Below are 19,437 nucleotides of genomic sequence, written 5' to 3'. Positions count from 1 at the left end.
ACACAGTGTGACCCCTCCCAGCTCCTGCTAAGTCCCGGGACCCAGTGAGCACTTCCCTGAGCTTTTCTGTTCCCAAGCTCTCAAGCCCCTGGTCCCTGATGTCCCACCTGGCCAGCTCCTCCAGCCTTCTCCCCTGCAGAAGGTTCCCCGGGAGGCAGTTCTCTCCACCCCTCCCAGAGGCTATGGGGCCTTCCCAGGCAGAGGTTGGGGTGTGGGACCTAAGAGCTAAGCTGTGTTGACAGGAAGGAAAGACATCTGAAAAAGGGGGCTGTAGATAAGTCCCACTCCAGGGGCACCTGGGTGGCTCAGTTTGTTAAGCATCTGCCTTTGGCTCAGGTCATGATCCCGGGGTCCTGGGATCGAGCCCCACATCGGGGTCCCTGCTCAGCGGGAGCCTGCTTCTCCCTGTCCTCCCTCCGTGTGCTCTCTGTCACTATCTCTGTCTCTCTCTCTTTCTCAAATAAATAAAATCTTAAAAAAAAAAAAAAAAGTCCCATTCCCACAGGAACACAGACTGGAGGAGGTCAGGGCAGAAGAACCTCATCCTTATGAGAGCAGGCCCAACCACAGGGGAGTGGAGAAATATGTGGTAGACACATCCTTTCCATGGACATTACATAGGCATTAAAAACCATATTTATAAGGAGTTTTTTCTTAAAAAAATAATTAACTTATATTCTGGAGTGACACAAAGCCAGACTTAAAAACTGAACATGAAACAGGATCTCAACTTAGTAAAAATGCCAAAGGGAAAACCTGAAGGAAATGCACTAACATAGGAATAGCAGTGCTAGGGTTTTTGTGATGGATCGTGGGTTATTTAAATTTTTTTTTTTGCATTGTCCTGTTTTCCAAATTTCTATAAGTGCATATATAATAACTTCTATCAGAAATAATGAATAACTTTTTTACAAGGGGAAGTACTCAGTTACAGTAGTAAGTTCTGCTTGAAGCAAATTTCAGGGGCTAAGTAGGGTTCCTTCTGCGGGTGTCTGAGTACTAATCTCCACTTATACCTTGTTTGAGGGTGGGCCTTGTCAATCAGGGACTAAGGCAGCCTGAGTTGGCCGGACCCTCTGCTGTCAGGCAGGAGGTAAGCCTTCCAGTACTGGAAATGTGGGGCTGGCGGGGTCCATTCCCCCAAGTGGGGCAGCCAGTTGGCTTCTGGGTCAAGTGGGAAGGGTCACCCTTTCTAGGCCAGTAAAAGAGGGGGTCAGACTGAAAGGCAGAAATGGAAACAAGCTCCTTAAACAAGGAGTTCTCTGGGTCTCATCAAGAAAGAGCTCCAGATATTACTCAGCCATCAAAAAGAATAAAACCTTGCCACTTGCAACGATGTGGATGGAATGAGAGGGTATTATGCTACACAAAATAAGTCTGAGAAAGACAAATACTATATGATTTCACTCATGTAGGATTTAAGAAACAAAACAGATGAACATAGGGGAAGGGAAGGAAAAATAAAATAAGATGAAAATTGATAGCGAAGCAAACCATAAGAGACAAACTCTAGGAAACAAACTGAGGGTTGCTGGAGGGGAGGTGGGGGGATGGGGTAACTGGGTGATGGGCATTAAGGAGGGTACTGCATGTAATGAGCACTGGGTATTATATGCAACTGATGAATCACTAATTTCTACATATGAAACTGATTTTTAAAATTTAAAAAAGAAAGAGCTCTAGAAAGCTCCATGCCAGGACCTCCCCCGAGGAGAACAGTCACACTACAGCCATGACCTAAACTCATACTCTTGACTTTTTTTTAACCATTATTTTAAATTTTCCAAAATAACATATTATTTTTGTAGAAAAGCTGCAAGTAGGGAAAACACAAAGAAAAAAAATCAGACATACATCATCACCCAAATACAACTACCATTATTATGGGTATACACACTTCCAGTCCTTTTTACTCAAAATCAGGATTATACTGTAATATTTTATAACCTCTCCCCATCTTTTATTTAGAAAAATTTCAAACCTACAGAAAAGTTGCAAGTAGTACAATGAACCTACACCTATAATTCACTACCAGTGAACATTTTGTCTGTCTCTCTTTCTATGAATATTTTCCTGGGTTTCACTTCACATTTTCTCTTTCTCTCTCTAAACGTTTTCCTGGCCTGCTTGAAAGTAAGTTGTAGACTTCATGATGCTTCACCCTTAAATTCTTCAGCCGCAGGTCCTCAGAACGAGTCAAGCCATCAAGGGTTAAAATAAGAACCCTCGTGGGAGGAACAGCCAAACACTCTTGGTAAATCTTCAATCAGGAGAAATGTCCACTGACCCCTTCTTTGCTGTCCTCCCCCAAGACCTACAGACCATCCCCCTCTCCTGAGGAATGGCCTTGCTTCCCTCCCAGGGATGCCGAAAGCCACCCGGCAGCCCACCAAGCCCAGGAAGGAACCGAGTGCAGCAGGTAAATGCTGTCATGGGGGCCGTGGCGTCACCTGGCGGTGGTGTTTAGAGTTTCCCGGGCATGAACTGGAATTAACCCAGCATCATTCTTGGACCTACCTGTGGCCAGCCCTTAACACGTATTATCGCTCGAATGCCTACAAAATGTGAGGGCCAGGCATCGTCGACGAGTCCACAGCACAGCGTGGTGCACCGTGGGTGTTGGACAAAGCTTTTTTGAATTAACGAGGAAACTGAGGCTCTTGGAGGTTAAGGGACTCAACAAGGCCTCAGGGTTAGTAAGTGGTGGCGTCGGATTTTAGACCTGAGAATCCTGGCCATTCCACTTCATTCCTCTGGAGGCAAGAGTAAATAGCAAAAGGGGGAGTGGTCATAAAGGGTTGTTACATGGCCAGGAGAGATCACAGAGTCCCAGAGCGGACACTACAGAAAGCCCTGGAAGGGAAGGGGCCACCAGAGTCCCCCGCTCTGTCATGGTGAGAATCCAGGGCTCCACTCGTGACCCCATCCCGCCTAAAGTGTATGGTCTAATCACGACACAAATCATCAATAAGAATTTGCAAGACGCCAGAAATTTGTGGCGGATAGATTAGAAGAGGCACCTGCTTCCCCAGAGCGGACAGAGTACAGCTCACGATGCTTCTACGGCAGAAAGGGCTTCGGACAGAGTCCCGGCCGGACTGGGTCAGTGGAAAGGGGAGAGACGCAGGACCTAACCGTTTGTCCAGATGATGGATAAAGCAGAGGGGGCTTGGACCAGGGGCTGGCAAAGTTTCTATAAATGGCCCAGGTCAGTGAGGCGGGCCTTACGGGTCATCTGGTGTCTGTGGGCGGTGCTCAGCTTCAGCACAAGCAGCCATCCATAAACCTAACAAACGGGCCTGACTGTTCCAGTAACACCTTATTCCGAGAAACGGGCACAGCCCCTTGTTGGCCAGCCCGTCTTTGATAATCCAAATATGATTTTCAAAAAACCAAAGAATTGAGAAAGCAGAAAGCAAAGACAGTCTTGACAAGGAGAAAACAGCCACTGGCGGCCCTTCCTTACCAGCCTGAATCCACTGCTGAATCACCAAGCTGAACGGGAACGGGCTCCGGGGCTATGACAGGGTGGGGTCCCCCGCTGAAGGGGGAACCTAAATGCTGGACGGATCTTACTATCAAACACACGCCACTAGTCCTCCACCCAGAGACAACCCCAGCTGCAGGGATGGGAAGCAGACCCAGGACTGTACCTCTTCTGGAGGAAACTCTCGCATCTTTTCTCCAAGGGCAGCACCTGGGCCAAGGCCATGTTCTCTGTCATGTCAGTTTCAGGAATGGTGTGATTTCTTGAGATGTGTTCCAGGGGTGGGTAGGCCTCGAGATTAAAATAGAAAACAGAATTCTGGACGTCCTTGGTGTCGTCGGATTCAATTTCGTCTGGGTGGTCTCCTGGAACGAGAGAGCCGTGTGCTGTGGAGGGATGACCTTCTCTGTGGGCTGGGCGGGCGCAGGGGGGCTGCTCTCTGTTTGTAAAGGCTGGGTCACTGGGACTGAGCTGTGGGGGGCTCACCTGATCTGGAGCAGCAGGATTCCAGAGAGAAGACCTTGCCTAGCGCTCTAACTAAGTGCCTAGTGAGCACTGAACAGCTGTGTCCTTTTGGCTTGTGGTGTGGGGTTGAAGAGCAGGGAAGAGATCGGGCGGCATCACCCTGTGCTTTGGGAGGGGACAGAGAGTGTCAGGGAAATGGTCAGCAGGCCACGGGGTCCCCCTCCTCTACCTCGGAGCAGGAAACACGGGTGTTGAACAGACACGGCAAACAAGGGCTTCCAGGGGACCGCCAGATGGTAGGTTCTGGGTAGAGCAAAGGCACAGATGATCTGAGGCTTGGCCACATCCATGAGCTGTACAGAGCCATTCTTGCCGAAGATCAGCAACTGGGAAGCAAAGAGATGGTGACGGGGACTTCTCTGTCACCTCCGTTTGGAATGAGAGAAGCAGCTGGCCATAACAACCAGCAATAGAACTGGTTTGCTTTCAGGCCCCCAGAGCTGCTCAGGGAGCAGAGAAGTGTGTGTTTACTACTCTGGGGGCCCCAGCCGCAACAGGCCCTCCTCCAGGTGCTGGGTCTGATCCTCTGTGGTGCTTCCCCTTCTACCCTGGCTTCTCTTCTAGTTCACCAGCATCCCCGCTGCTGGGGAGCTGGCCCTGCACATGGTTTCGGTGCTGCCTCTGTGCACAAACCCTTTTCTCCTGTCCTCGGGGGCCCCTGCTCAATCCAATGGCCCCTCCTGGCCTGAGATCAGAGGCAGACCTCCCTCCGGCTTGGGCTCCTTCCTCCTTGTAGATGAGCATGCTAGACGTACCCCAATGCCATCGTCTTCCACCTGCCACACCGTTTCCCCTCCCCCACACTCAAACGTCCGGCGCCTGTCCTTGTCCTCTCCACCCCCTCCTGTCACGGCCCCCCAAAGCAGCCGCCCACCCCCGCCAACTTCCATAGGCTGTGGGCAACCCTCTCTCTGCTCCTGGCATCCAGTGCATCATGCCTCATGGCCTCTCTTGTCTCCCATGGCAGCTGCTCGGCGATTCGTCTGTCTTCCCAGCTGAACTGTGCACCCCAGCAGGGCAGCGACTTGCCCCTTCATCCCCACGTAGCCCAGAGCTAATCTAGTGCCTAGCACTTGACAGGCCTTCAACACATAGTTTTTGAAGGACAAATGACCACATTTACTGAAGAGGAGAGAGGGGCATGAGGAACCTACCATGCCGGGTAAGGCTAGGACCGGGGCCACTGCACAGATGGCCTCATCCAGGTGCTTTATAGGCCTGCAGGAAACAAGACACACAGACATTCATACTGGAAGTGTTCAGGCTGTGCTAGCCTCTGCTGGGCATATATCCCAGACACACTCTTGTATATAAGCACCAGGAGACATGTCAGAGACTGTTCAGAGTAGCAAATACTGGGGACAATGCGATTGTCCACTGGTAGGAGCATGCCTCGTTGTGGTCTATTATATGACAGGCTGCAGTGCCGGTGGGAGAATAACTGAGCCGTGTTCCCCAACATGTGCAACTCCCATGAACAAGGTCGCAAGGTATAGAAGAAAAAGCGCTGAGAAACAAGCTGGAGAATACATAGGACATGATTCCATTTACAAATTCCCCAAATATGCACAGCTAAACGATAGGTTACTTGGAGATACAGGTGGTTAACTCTTACAGGAAAGTGAAGGAATGATGAATTTTGGAAACGGATATTATAGATTGAAAAAGAAACTGGCCTTAATATTTGGCAGCAACTACTATCAAAAGGTGGAGTCAGGGGTGCCTGGGTGGCTCAGTTGGTTAAGTGACTGCCTTCGGCTCAGGTCATGATCCTGGAGTCCCGGGATCGAGTCCCGCATCGGGCTCCCTGCTCGGCGAGGAGCCTGCTTCTCCCTCTGCCTCTCTCCCTGCTCATGCGCGCTCTCTCTCTCTCTCTCTCTCTAAATGAATAAATAAAATCTTAAAAAAAAAATTAGGGGCGCCTGGGTGGCTCAGTCGTTAAGCGACTGCCTTCGGCTCAGGTCATGATCCTGGAGTCCCGGGATCGAGTTCCGCATCGGGCTCCCTGCTCAGCAGGGAGTCTGCTTCTCCCTCTGACCCTCCCCCTCTCATGCTCTCTCTCTCTATCTCATTCTCTCTCTCAAATAAATAAATAAAATCTTTAAAAAACAAAAACAAAAAAAAACAAAAGGTGGAGTCAAGGGGCGCCTGGATGGCTCAGTCAGTTGAGCATCTGACTCTTGGTCTCCGCTCAGGTCACGGGCTCTCGGGTTGTGGGATTGAGCCCCGCTGCTTCCGGCTCCTTGCTCAGTAGGGAGTCTGCTTGAAAGATTCCCTCTGTCCCGCCCCCTCCTTGCGCACACGCACTCTCTCAATATAAATAAATAAATCTTAAAAAAAAAATGTCTTAAAAAGAAAAGGTGGAGTCAGTTTTCCCACTGCTTGACTGCGGGTGTTGTCATGTGACATGCTCTGTCCAGTGTGCCATGAGCAGAGGCCTGGAAAGCATTTGTGCATTGCTTGCTGAGGGGACCCCTTAGGCTTCCAGGTGATGGAGGCTGAGACAGCCCGCAGGAGTCGCCACAAGGATGAGAAACAAGTGTCCTGGCCAACGGCCAGCTATGTGAGTGAGGCCACCTAGGACCGTCCAGCCCCTGGCCGAACTGCCTGCTGCCTGAGGCACACATGAGAGCCTAAGCAAGACCAGTGGAGGAGCTGCCCATCTGAGCCTCGCCCAAATTGCTGATCTACAGGATCAGGGGGTCCTGGGCTCAACAGTGACTGTTTTCAGCCTTAGCTGACCTGGAGATGATCTATTTTTTTAAAAGATTTTATTTATTTATTAGAGAGACACAGTGAGAGAGAGCATGAGCAGAGGGGAGAGGGAGAAGCAGACTCCCTGCTGAGCAGGGAGCCTTACACGGGGCTCGATCCCAGGACCCCGGGATCATGACCTGAGCCGAAGGCAGACAGACGCTTAACCGACTGAGCCACCCAGGCGCCCCTGGAGATGATTTATTGCTTAAGCTTGTACAGGGGAGTTTCTCGCTCTCTCTAGACACACACACCCACACACACACCCTGTAGTGTATATAGACTGTACATCTACGTGTATACATATATGGTATATATATATAGATACACCCTAAATACACACACATACATATTCTATAGATCATTTGCATGCATAAAGTATTTCACAGTTTAAAAAAGAAAGAGACCCTTGAGGAAATGGATAAAAGGCTATTTTGGCAGAAATGATCCTCTTCTTGGTCATGTGGGACATGAAAGGTGTCATTTGCGTCGTCATACAATTTTGCGAGACAAGTTTTACATATCTATCCACGTATAAAAGACAGTGGGGACCTTGAGAAGCTCACAGGGAGGGTGGCGGCTACAGAGCAAGTGGACTCCTGCTGGGGAGGTGGTCAGTTTCCTATTAGTCATCTGGTTGGCAGATCATTTACCCTGTCCTGCACTCAAGGCACCAACCTCTCAACAAGCACGCTGATGGTGGGTCCTTGGGTCCTTTCGGCTGTCACCAGATAGAGAGAAGAATCTGTGCACAGCACCACACATTTCATTTGGGATTTCAAGGGACTCTCAGGGTACATGTTCTGTCCTTTGTGGACTAAGAAGTACTTCAGGAAGTGAATGCTCTGGCAGGAACATCCCTTGGGAAGAGCGATGACTCCAAGAGGGAAACCTGGAGAAACAATCGCAAAAGCAGGTCAGAAAAGTAGGCAGAGGATGATGCAGCCATGGGCGCAGGGTCTGTGACTAGCAGGTGTATGAGGGATGTGAAGGCAAGATCCAGCAATGAGAACCCTCTGAGAGTGAAACCAGAAACCCCAATGCCCAGTGGGAGAGAAGAGCCCCCCTTCTGAGTATGGAGAGGTGCGGGGGACAGGGAGGACCAGCCCCGTGGAGGGGGGGGCAGAGTCAGCACTGGGACCGAAGAAAGGAAGCTACACCCAGCCAGTCCTGAACTGCAGCTGACCATGGCGGGTCAAGATGCATCAGAGGGGGCGAGGGGTGAGGTGGTCTTAGAGAAGGAGAGGGAGGTGTGTGTGTAGCCAAGCAATATCCAGAATGTATCAATATCCAGAAAAATGAAAGCAAGCTACTGGGCAAGTGAATGTGCAATTAGGATCATTCTTCTGCTCTTGACGTATCTTTAGCTATTGTAAGAACGCTGTGGGTGCAGTAACTCAAGTTCAAGAGGGCCCATAGCCATGTTTATCTTTCCACCATGTGGGCAGAGTGCCTGCTATCGGAAACAACCATGGAATTCTTCAGATGGAAATAGGGGCACCTGGGTGGCTCAGTCAGTTAAGTGTCCGACTCTTGGTTTTGGCTCAGGTCATGATCTCATAGGTGGTGGGATAGAGCCACGTGTTGGGCTCTGTGCTCGGTGGGGAGTCTGTTTGAGGTTCTCTCCTCCCCCCCCACCTCTCTCTCTCTCTCTCTCAGATAAATAAATAAATGGAGACACTCCTTTAGATCCTGATCAATTTAGGGCAACTAGACACCACTGATTTTCTCCACCTGCAGAGCTGGACCCAAGACCCTGGGGCCCGGGGCCTCTAGCAAGGTGCCACACACCCAAAATAGCTGCTGGTCTTGCACTGGCCACCTTAGAGGTCTCTTAGCTTCCACACCAGTGAGGTTCTCACTGACAAGGGTGGGGGTAGCATAGCAGGAACGCAGACTTGCTTATTTTGAGAGCTTGAGGGATAGGAGGGAGGAGGGCTGAGGCTGCCATGATCCCACATCCTGGGCTGGAAGATACTTCCTCACCAGAGTGTGATAATGAGGCAATGGACAGACTTCCAGGCCCTGGTCTGGTGCCGGGTACCAAGCAAGTACTCAATAAATCCACAGGGAATGGGAATTATCAGCACATATTAAGTTCAATAAATGTCCAGCGAATGAGTAGATGAGGAGAAGGCAGGACCAGCTCCCCAAGCTGACTTAAGAACACAGAGTAACTAACAGAAGGCCCAGAGCCTATAGGAATTCCAGAGTTCCCGGACTCTCATTATCCAGAGACCCACCCAGGTGTTTGGCAGAGATGGGGGGCTCACCTTCGGCCAGGTCCCACAGCGTGAGCACGCCATCCTCACAGGCCAGCACTAGGTAGGTGCAGGTGTAGCTGAGCTGGGAGACCGCAATGGGTGCAGCACAGGGCCAGACGCCCTCCGGGTCTAGTGGGGAGGACACCACGTGCTAGGCCGCCCCCACAACCCCGCACCCACCCATCACCTCCACCTGCACAGCCCGAGACCCTGACTAGTCTGCCTGTCTGGGATGTGGGCAGGAGCTGCTGTCTGGGCTCACCATCTCTCTTGCCTCTCACCAATGCTGCCTCCTCCCTCAGGATAAAAGAAGGGGTCATACCAGTATTCCACTGCAGCGAACACTGAATGAGTGCTCACGAGGTGCTGAGCACTGTGGTAAGCGCTTTACATGCCTCCTTTCAGTTAATTCTCACAAGGGTCCCATGAGGTGAGTCCTAGTAGTACCCCTATTTCACAGATGAGGAAACTGAGGCAGAGATGTAAGCGACCTGCCCAAGGTCCCAGCCAGTCAGTACAGAGGTTGAGATTGGAAGCCATGCTGCCTGGGAGAGGGCTGGAAGGAGAGAGATTCTTCCTTTGTCCATTTTTACATTTTACTATACTTGTAAAGTATAATTCTGAAGCATAACATAAGTGTAGAGCTCAAGGAATTACCACAAAGTGAACTTGCTTACCTAACTGCTTCCATGAGTTTGTATAAACCAAACAACCACCATGTTTCCAAAGTGCCTTCAATCTCAAAGAGCTTTCACATCCAGAGACCCTCTGGATTTTGCTATGCGTAACAACTGCGAGCAGTGGGCAGGGATGGTGTCATGAATTAGCTCTGTGTTTCAGATGAGAAAACGGGACTGGGGCTCTCAGTGACTGGCCTGACAGCACACAGCTTGCAGACCGTCGGGCCGGGGCTGGATCGGGCCTCTAATGTCAGGCCTCTGTTTACTTGAGCTGCCAAAGAAGCCTTAGGGACCTGACTGGGCTTTGTCCCTACTGACCTGTTCTCTTTAAGAAACGGGACCGTTCAGAGACAGAGCCTTGCGGTCACTGACACCCCAGGCACTGAGCCACCTGCTTCAGTCTGCACAGATCTCATCCCCTAAAGTGACACGTCAGTCACATGCCCTCAACTAAGCTGGAGAAGGACACATTCTGAGAGCCCCGAGCTTAGGCAACTCCCATCTCAAAGTACCGACTTTATCCTTCAGAGTTCGGTGAAGCGAATAGAGGAAGAAGTTGTGACTTCCAGCCCAGTGTATGCCAAGGACACAGGCTACCCCTGGGGAAGAAGAGAGAAAGAAGCATCACATAAGGAATCTGGGTACCCTCTGGTTTGTACGGAGAGTGTTTGCCCAAGAGGAAGTCGTTTTGCAATCAAAAGTGGTCAGTTCTAATGGGCAACAGGCAACAGAAGGACACGCCTCCTGGGTGGGGGGCACCCCTGGGAGGGCTGTTCCTAGGGCCGAGTCACCTCCCCGGGTTGGGAGGATGGTCACACTGCCCCTTGGCTGCTTTCACATTTTCTGGATAATTCACGTCCTCTTGGCTGTCGGTGTTTTAAATAACCTTTTCTCCAAAATGAATTTGTGTCCAGAAGCAGCCTGGCGGGCTACGTGCTCACACCCTCCTCTGTGGCCCGTCACTCCCCGAAGACAATGCCAGCCTCCGTCATCAGGGAATCTGGGTGCCGTGCATCCAACCAGAAACAGTTACGCTCCAGCTGTGAAGCTGACGACCCACTTTCCGCCTCATTCCCTCCCACACACAGGGTCTGCTGAGGCATTCCCTCAAGTGGATCACTGCCAAGGATAACTCCCTGTTTCGTGTTCATTTACCTGAGGGGCCCTTGACTTCCATTGGCATTGTAATTATGCTGCTGGGAAGGAGGAAATGGAACGTGGCCATGCTGGGGGAAAAAAGAGACACCAGTCAGAGCCCCGGCAGACTCCTTGGCCAGGAGAGATGCTGGCAGAGTCTTGGTACTAAAACCAGACACGGGTGTTTAGGATGGACCTTCCTGGGGGTACAGGGCCATGAGGTCAATCACATTCTGCGTGCTGGTCCTGGTGGCTGCAGACCTTGGAAGTTGGTGAGGGCCAGCCAGGCTGAGCTGGGGGGGTCACTCCCAGGCTGGAAACAGCACCCACCACCGAGCAGAACTTTCTCTGTCCTAGGGAAAGATCCCTTAGTGACCAGACTTGGCTCACTTATGCTGGGGGAATCCAACTAGGGGGGTGCTAATAAATTTGCTCTTAAGAAAAAAAGCAAACCAATTTCCTGATTTATAGTTTGCTTTTACAAGAGCTTCTTGTGGTAGAAAGGCTCCCACTACAGACATTGAGGGCAGTTTAACAACTAGCCTGCAAGACTCCTAACTACCCTGCTAGGCAGTGTACCCCTGAACCTCGCTGGGTCCCGGTTCAGGTCTTGCTGGTTCATGGCAGCTGCTATGAGGGTGCAACCCTAGGAGGCTGTGTCCTGAAGTGAGAAAATTTGAGGTGCGCTTGATATAGCAAGATGTGAGGCCTCGCTTCCCGCGTGAAGCAAGAACATTCCTTGAGGTCCAGCATAGCTGTGAGGAGAGCTAGTTCCTAAAACCAGCTCCACCAAGTTCAAAGACGGGCTCAGTTTCTACAATCACAGCAGGGGGATCTTGAGCCCTACCTGCTGCAGGAGGTTACAAAGGAAGGTATTTTAATTATACATTAACCTATTACATTTAGAAAGACTGGATGGAAATTGAGGAAATCTGAATAGTGTGACTTTTATTTCTCTCTTTAGGATCGTCTGTGTTGTCTAGATAATCAGGAAAACAAGTTTTTAAGACATGATGTGCATAAAATTGTAAAATAAACTCCTCATCTGCATACATGTCTATCCCCTCTTTGAAATCCGTGTGATCAGCCTCTGTTCTAATGTATTCGAATCATCTCCACACACCTTTCCGAAAGATCTGCTGAAATTCTCGGGAAAATCCCCCAAACTGGGAGGAGCTTTTAGACTTCGGATGAATTCGAGGGCTTGGGTACATTGCTGCGTGTGCCCCCACAGTTCGTGGGGAGCGGGGTGCCCCTGCGGCCTCTGCCCGCTCACCTGGGTGGCTCCTCTTCCCACTCCTTGTCCAGGTACTTCCCGTGTGGTGCCAGGAAGATGGCCGCCAGCTGCTCCCACTGACTGTCCTTGATGAAGTGGTTCTGCCCCGAGCCCAGCCCGTAATAGTCCTCTACCTTTGCGAACACTTCCAGGGGGCTTTTAAATGTGGTACCTCGGTTGAAAAGATTCCAGAATTGGTCAAACCATGGGACTTCCCCCTTCCTGATTTTCCCTCCTTCCTCCATGCTTCCTGGTTTCCTGTGGAATCCCTCATCCTCAAAAATCCATCTGGGAGCCCAGGGTTCGGCCTTCTCCCTGCCTCTTTCCGGCCCCGACTGCTCAGGGAGCGCAGGCAGCTGCCGTCCCTCTTCCTGCTCCTACAGCCCCATCCCACCACCACTTCCTGTTTCCGGATTACGGGATCCGCAGAGGAGGCCAAGGAAATGTTCAGGAGGTCACTAGAGGCCTCAGACCACCGTTGCTGTCCTCCCAGCTCAGCAAGGCCCCAAACCTGCCAGATATGGTCACTACAGAGCCACTGCTGAAGGCCCACCTAAGCCAACAGTCCTGCCCCCTACCTGTGTTTACATCTACCCAACTACCGTCCTTCAAAAACCTCCTCTCCGCCAATCACTTTTCTTACCACTCCACTTCCCCTGAAACCTTTCATTTCCTTCTTTTTCAACTGTTCCTAAATCCACAGTAAAACTGTGGATTTTTCTGGGTGCCCGCCCCAGCTTTCCGAACTCTGCTCTCTTTGGAGGGTGCCCAGGAAGCCCCGCAGTGCCCCAGGCCCCCTTCCCCAGAGGCAACCAGAGGCAACTGGTTTCTGGAATTCGCTGCTACAAGGAGACCCCTTCTGTTTTAACAGATGGTAACATATGATACACTGGTAGTTCCCGGAAGTGTGGTCCCAGATCAGCAGGGATCCGGCAGGCTCAACCAGAACTTGTTAGAAATGCAGATTCTTGAGCTCCACCCCAGGCTTAAACGGAAACTCTGTGGGTGGGGCCCAGCAGTTTGGGTTCTAACAAGTTCTCCAGGTGAGTCTGATCCCGCTAACGTTTGAGAATTGCTCTTAGACACTAGCACTCTTGCATTTTTCACTCACAGTAGCTTGGAGATCTCTTCATATCAGTACTACAGAGCTTCCTCATTGTTGCTTGTTTTCATTCACTAAGCCTTTTCTTATTGTGAAATATAACACATTCAGCAAAGAGCATAAAAAATATATATCTTAATAAATTCATACAAGGCAAACATCTGTCTCTACTCAGGTCCAGAGACAGGACATCATCTGTTCCCTAGAAGCTCCACAAAGGCCTGTCTCCAGTCACAACCTCCTGGGAAGAGCAGCAACCACTCTCTTGGCTTCTATGTAAGCACCGCGTTACATTTATTCTACTTCTGCTATCTAAATGAGCATCTAAACACGATAGCTTTGTTTGGCCTGATTTTGAACTGTATACACAAATGGAATTATATACGGTGTTAACTCTATGTCCGCCCTCTTTGGCTTAATACTGTTCCTAGATTTGGCCATTTTGTTGTGGATAGTAGTTTATTCCTTTTTATCGATAGTATTCCATCAAGTGAATGAATATATGACAGTTTCTTTATCTGCTCTATCGTTGATGGACATTTCGGTTGTTCCATGTTGCGGGCTACTGAAAAATCACGCTACTGTTACCATTCTTGTATGTCTGTAAATGCCTGGTACACATTTACTTGTAAACCTATCAGGTATATACCTAGAAGGAGGGGGACTGCTTCACCCTGGTTTGCTCAGGAGTTCCCTAGTGTTAGCTCTGAAAGCCCCACATCCCAGGAAACCCCTCAGCCCCAGGCAAGCTGGAATGGTTGGTCATACTGCCTAGGAGTGTAAGCACTGGGTCTCAGGGTATAAATTATCATCAACATTACTAGATCATACCAAACTGTTTTCCAGAGTGATTGTACCGATTTTCATTGATACCGTGTATGAGAGTGTATGGTTAGTCCACATCCTCACCAACTTGGTACCGTCAGTCTTTTTCCATTGTTGCCATCCTGGTGGGTATGGAGTGGTAGCTCATTATGGTCTTAATTTGCATTTCCCTGCGGGCGCCTGGGTGCCTCAGTTGGTTAAGCGACTGCCTTCGGCTCAGGTCATGATCCTGGAGTCCTGGGATCGAGTCCCACATCGGGCTCCCTGCTTGGCAGGGAGTCTGCTTCTCCCTCTGACCCTCCTCCTCTCATGCTCTCTGTCTCTCATTCTCTCTCTCTCTCAAATACAGAAATAAAATCTTAAAAAAAAAAAAATTTGCATTTCTCTGATAACTAAGGATGCTGAGTACGTATGTTCATGTTTATTGGCCATCTGAATAATCTCTTGCCTGTTTTATACTAGACTATCTCTTTTCCTTAATAAGTTGTAGGAATTCTGTATATACTCTTGATATGGACCATTCATATGTTTTATGTGTTTTGCAAATATCTTCTCCCACTATGTGGCTTGCTCTTTCATGCTTTTAATGATGTCTTAGGGTAACTAGAAGTCCTTAATTTTAGTAGCCACATTTATCAAATTTTTCTTTTATTATAAGTGCTTTTTGTGTTTGTTTTGTGTGTTTTGTTTAAAAAGTCTTTCCCTACCTAGAAGTCATAAAGATATTGTCTTGTATTAATTTTTTAAAGTTTTATTGTTGGGATGGCTCTGGGCTCAGTTGGTTAAGTGTCTGTCTTCGGCTCAGGTCATGATCTCGGGGTCTTGGGATCGAGCCCTGCATCAGGCTCCCTGCTTGGCGGCAGGGCAGTCTGCTTCTCCCTCTCCCTCTGCCCCTACCCCCACCCGTGCTCGCTCTTGCATTCTCTCTCTCTCTCTCTCAAATAAATAAAATCTTTTTTAAAAATTCAAAAGCTTTACTGTTTTCTCTTTCCTATTTACTTCCGTGGTTCAACTGGAATTTATTTTTGTGTATGGCGTGAGGCAGGAGTCAAGTCTCACTTTTGTTTCCATATGGACAAGCAGCACCATTTACTGAAATGACCATCCTTTCTCCACTGCTCTGGAGTGTCACCCCTCAGGTATCAAGTGGCCACTAATGCCTGGGTCTGTTCTGGCCTCTCTATTTCATTCATCTATTTTTCTATCTTGTCTTATTCACTGTATCAGCTTTATAATAAATCCTGATGGAGCATCATCATGTTCTTTTTATGAGAGTGAACTGGATATTCTTGGCCTTTAGAATTTCCTTCTTTGTTTTTAATGGTTGCAAAATATTCCTTTGGATGGGTGTACCAGATTTCATTTAACTAGTTTTCTGCCTCTATAAATACGGCTGCAGTGAACATTCTAGATCTTTGATGTCTGGTGCAGATATTGAAAGGATAGACTCTGTCCTCTGCCTACAATGGACTTCTCCTTGACTCCTCATGACCTACTCCCACGTATCCTTCAAAACCTTCCCAAATGTCCCATCCTTTGATAAAGACTTTGCCTCTCTGTGAGCAGAGTTAGTCACTCTTTCCTCTATGTTTTCATGGTCCTAGATGTTCCCCATGGCTGCACTTATCATATCCTACAATGCTGGTTTCCTCTTACTCTTCCTTGGTAGAACTGCAGCTTTTAGAGCACAAGATGTGTCTTACTCATCTGTGTGCTTGGTGCATTACTGGCACTCAGCAAATACTAATGAATGAACTAACACAGGAATATAGAAATGAATAAACTCCAGCTAGAAGTCTGTCTTTCCTGATTTCCCAATTCTGTTAGTTAGCTGTATCCTTGTAACATTTATATTTTTTTGTCTTTAGATCCCAGAGCTTATGACTTTAAAAAAATTTTCCTTTCAAAATTATACTTGTAATTTAGATATTGCTGCTAATAAATAGAAAAGATGGGAAATGTAGAGAAAGGCAAAGAAAGAAAAAACAGAAATTAATAGCAGAAGGAAAGAGAGTGTTAGTTGAATTATACTAACCTGTAATTGGTTTGGGTGGTTTGATCTTCATTATGTGAACTGGAAGACTCAGCTTAATGTCTCCTCTAAAACAAACGTTCATATCCTACGATAAGGAAAAGGCACAGATAATAAGCCAACAAAGGAGATAGAACAGAATCATTAAAAACACATCCAAAAGAAGACAGGAAAAGAGGGGAAAGAAAGAAAAACAGGTGGAACAAATAGAAAGTAAATAGCAAAGTGATAGTTTTAAATCCAAACTCATCAACAACCACATTAAATATAAATGGCCTAACTACCCCCAATTAAAAGGTAATCGTATAAAAATTGTATAAGAAAGTAAGACCCAACTACATGCTGTCAAAAAGAAATTCATTTTAAATACAAAGACAACAATATATTTAAAGTATAGGAAAAGATACATCTTGTAAAACTAATCAAAAGAAAGCTGGGGTGACTATATTAATATCTGACATAATAGATTTCAGAGCAAAGAATATTACCAGGGATCAAAGATTCACTGAATAATGATAAAATGGTCAATTCATCAAGGAGACATAACGTTCCAAATGTTTACGCACCTAAAAACAGAGCTTCAAAATACATGAAGCAAAGACTCATAGAAGTGAAAGCAGAAATAGATAAATCCGTAATCTTAGAGATTTGAACACTCTCCCAATAACTGATAGAATAGACAGAAAATCAGAACGAATATAGTAAGGATATAGAAGGAAAAGCAGTAAAGATATAGGAGACTTAAATAACTTGACCAACAACAGCTGAATACACATTCTTTTCAAGTGCACATAGAACAGTTACCAAGATAAACCATATCCTGGGCACAATACGAATCTTAATAAATTTAAAAGGTTTCAAATTATATGAAGCATGTTCTCTGATCACAATGGAATTAAATTAGAAATCACAAAAATAAAGATATCTGGAACATCTCCAGTATTTAGACCCTAAATAATATGCTTCTAAATAATTCATTGGTCAAAAAATAAATCAAAAAGCAAATTAGGAAGTATTTTTTCTTAAAATAACATCAAAATTTAAAGGAAGCAGCTGAAACAGTACTTAGCTGTAAGTTTATAGCACTAAATGCCCATATCAAAAAAGAAGATCTCAAATCAATGAACTAGCTTTCTACCTTAAGAAACTAGAAGACAAGAAAAAACTTAAACCTGAAGTAAGCAGATGAAAGACAATAATAAAAATCAAATTGGAAACTGGTGAGATAGAAAACACAAAAAATGGACACAAAGAAGTGAAACCAAAAGCTGGTTCTTTGATGAGATTAATAAAATTGACAAACCTCTAGCCAAGCTGATTAAGAAAAAAAGAGAAAACACAAATTACCAATATCAGAAATGGAGGCACTTGGGTGGCTCTGTCAGTTGAGTGTCCGACTCTTGATTTTGGCTCAAGTCATGATCTCAGGGTTGTGTGATAGAGTCCCCCATTGGACTCCGCAATCAATGGGGAATCTGCTTGGGATTCTCTCTCCCTCTCTCTCTGCCCCTTCCCCCCACAGCTTTCTCTCTCTCTCAAATCAATCAATCAATCAACAAACAAACCAATATCAGGAATGAAGAAGATGACATCAAAACAGATTTTACAGGGGTGCTTGGGTGGCTCAGTCTGGATTTAGCTCAGGTCATGATCTTGGAGTCATGGGATCAAGACCCACCTCAGTCTCTGCATTCGTCATGGAGTCTACTTGAGTTTCTTTCCTTCTGCCCCTCCCTCTGCTCACTCCCCCCCTTTCTCTAAAATAAATAAGTAAATAATCTTTTTTAAAAAACAGATTTTACAGATAATGAAAGGATAACAAGGGATTACAAACTACTTTAAGCCAATACATTTGACAATTTACATAATATGGACAAATTCCTTAAAAGACACAAAATACAAAAGTTTGCTTAAGAAGAAAGAGATAACCCTTTGTCACTCAAGACATCGAATTTGTAGTTCCACAAAGAAAGCTCCACAGCTAGATGGCTTTATTGGTTAATTCTATCAAACATTTTAGGAAGAAATAATACCAATTCTACACAAACTCTTCCAGAAAATAGAATGGGAATACTCCAACTTATTATACAAGGCCAGCATCACCCTGATACCACAACCAAAGATGTTATAAGAAAATAAAACCGGGGTGCCTGGCTGGATCAGTCAATGGAACATGTGACTCTTGATCTCGGGTTTGAGTTCAAGCCCCACGTTGGGTTTAGAGATTACTTAAAAATAAAATCTTAAAAAAAGAAAAGAAAATGAAACATATCCTTCATGAACATAGATGTGAAATTTATTAAGAAAATATTGGCAAGTTAAAATTGGTAAGCTGGATTTATGAATAGTTTCTTTAAAAAATAAAAAGAAGGCACACATAAATAACATTAAGAACAAGAAAAGAGACTGATTTAAGAGACAGTTTTTTATTTTTATACTATAGGAGAAACATATTTACACATATCTATACCTATATATCTCCACTAATAAATGAATTCTGACTGAAATAGGCTCAAAAAATATTTTTAATTTTGAAATTAAAAAGATAATATAGGACTTTTTTAGACCTAGAGGGTAAAAAAGGAAACATCCAGCCTTCTTTACAAGGCTAGCATAACACTAATACCAAATGCTGATAAGAAAACCACAAGGAAAAAAAGTTCTACAAGCCAATCTCGTGTTTGAACATGGATACTACCCATGAACACCAAACTATCATTTTGGTCTGCTAATATCTTACTTAGGACTTTAATATTAGCAAAGCAAACTGACAGTGTAGTTAAATGAATTATTACCAAGTATGGATTACCCAAGAATGGAAGGAAGAATGTTTCAACATTAGAAAATCTATCAATGCAATACACTACATTAGCAGATTAAAGGAGAAAAACTCGTGAATTGTGCAAGACTGTTGAATCTCAGATCTGTACCTCTGAAACAAATAATGCAATATATGTTAAGGGAAAAAAAAAAAAAGATAGCAGGAGGGGAAGAATGAAGGGGGGGAAATCGGAGGGGTAGACGAACCATGAGAGACGATGGACTCTGAAAAACAAACAGGGTTCTAGAGGGGAGGGGGGTGGGAGGATGGGTTAGCCTGGTGATGGGTATTGAGGAGGGCACATTCTGCATGGAGCACTGGGTGTTATGCACAAACAATGAATCATGGAACACTACATCTAAAACTAATGATGGGGATTAACATAACAATTAAAAAAATTGAAAAAAAATGAAAAACTCAGTGAGAGAGTGGAAAGAATGAACCAGTGAGATTTCCCCAAAGGTAAACAACAATAAAAGTATGGAAAATAGAACAGAAAATAAGCAGGTGGCATTGATAAGATTAGAACCCCAG

At 46.4% G+C, this 19,437-nt stretch overlaps 1 protein-coding gene across 7 annotated transcripts in view; it reads right to left on the bottom strand.

Moving 5' to 3' along the window:
* Positions 1-19,437, bottom strand: part of WDR93 (WD repeat domain 93) — a 46,211-nt gene that overhangs the window by 8,353 nt on the left and 18,421 nt on the right. For 4 of the 7 annotated variants that reach the window (XR_004682644.1, XM_035024128.1, XM_035024127.1 and 1 more), the window contains exons 8-16: positions 16,086-16,170; positions 12,124-12,295; positions 10,866-10,936; positions 10,223-10,309; positions 9,040-9,159; positions 7,445-7,658; positions 5,167-5,230; positions 4,182-4,338; positions 3,654-3,852 (exon numbers count right to left, since the gene is read on the bottom strand). Coding sequence is in view for 3 of the 7 variants with exons in the window: in XM_035024128.1 (XP_034880019.1) it covers positions 3,654-3,852; positions 4,182-4,338; positions 5,167-5,230; positions 7,445-7,658; positions 9,040-9,159; positions 10,223-10,309; positions 10,866-10,936; positions 12,124-12,295; positions 16,086-16,170 (1,169 nt within the window). In the remaining 4 variants the exon portion in view is untranslated. Of the gene's footprint in view, positions 1-3,653; positions 3,853-3,973; positions 4,339-5,166; positions 5,231-7,444; positions 7,659-9,039; positions 9,160-9,352; positions 10,310-10,865; positions 10,937-12,123; positions 12,296-16,085; positions 16,171-19,437 lie in introns of those variants that run through there. The other 3 variants (XR_004682646.1, XR_004682645.1, XR_004682647.1) reach the window with 3 other exon arrangements.

Source organism: Mirounga leonina, unplaced genomic scaffold (genome assembly GCF_011800145.1).
Source record: "Mirounga leonina isolate KUSES-001 unplaced genomic scaffold, KU_Mleo_1.0 Mir_178, whole genome shotgun sequence".
In the NCBI taxonomy this organism is placed as follows: Eukaryota; Metazoa; Chordata; class Mammalia; order Carnivora; family Phocidae; genus Mirounga; species Mirounga leonina.
Note: the sequence above shows the minus strand (reverse complement) of the source record. Positions and strands in the feature narration are given on the sequence as shown.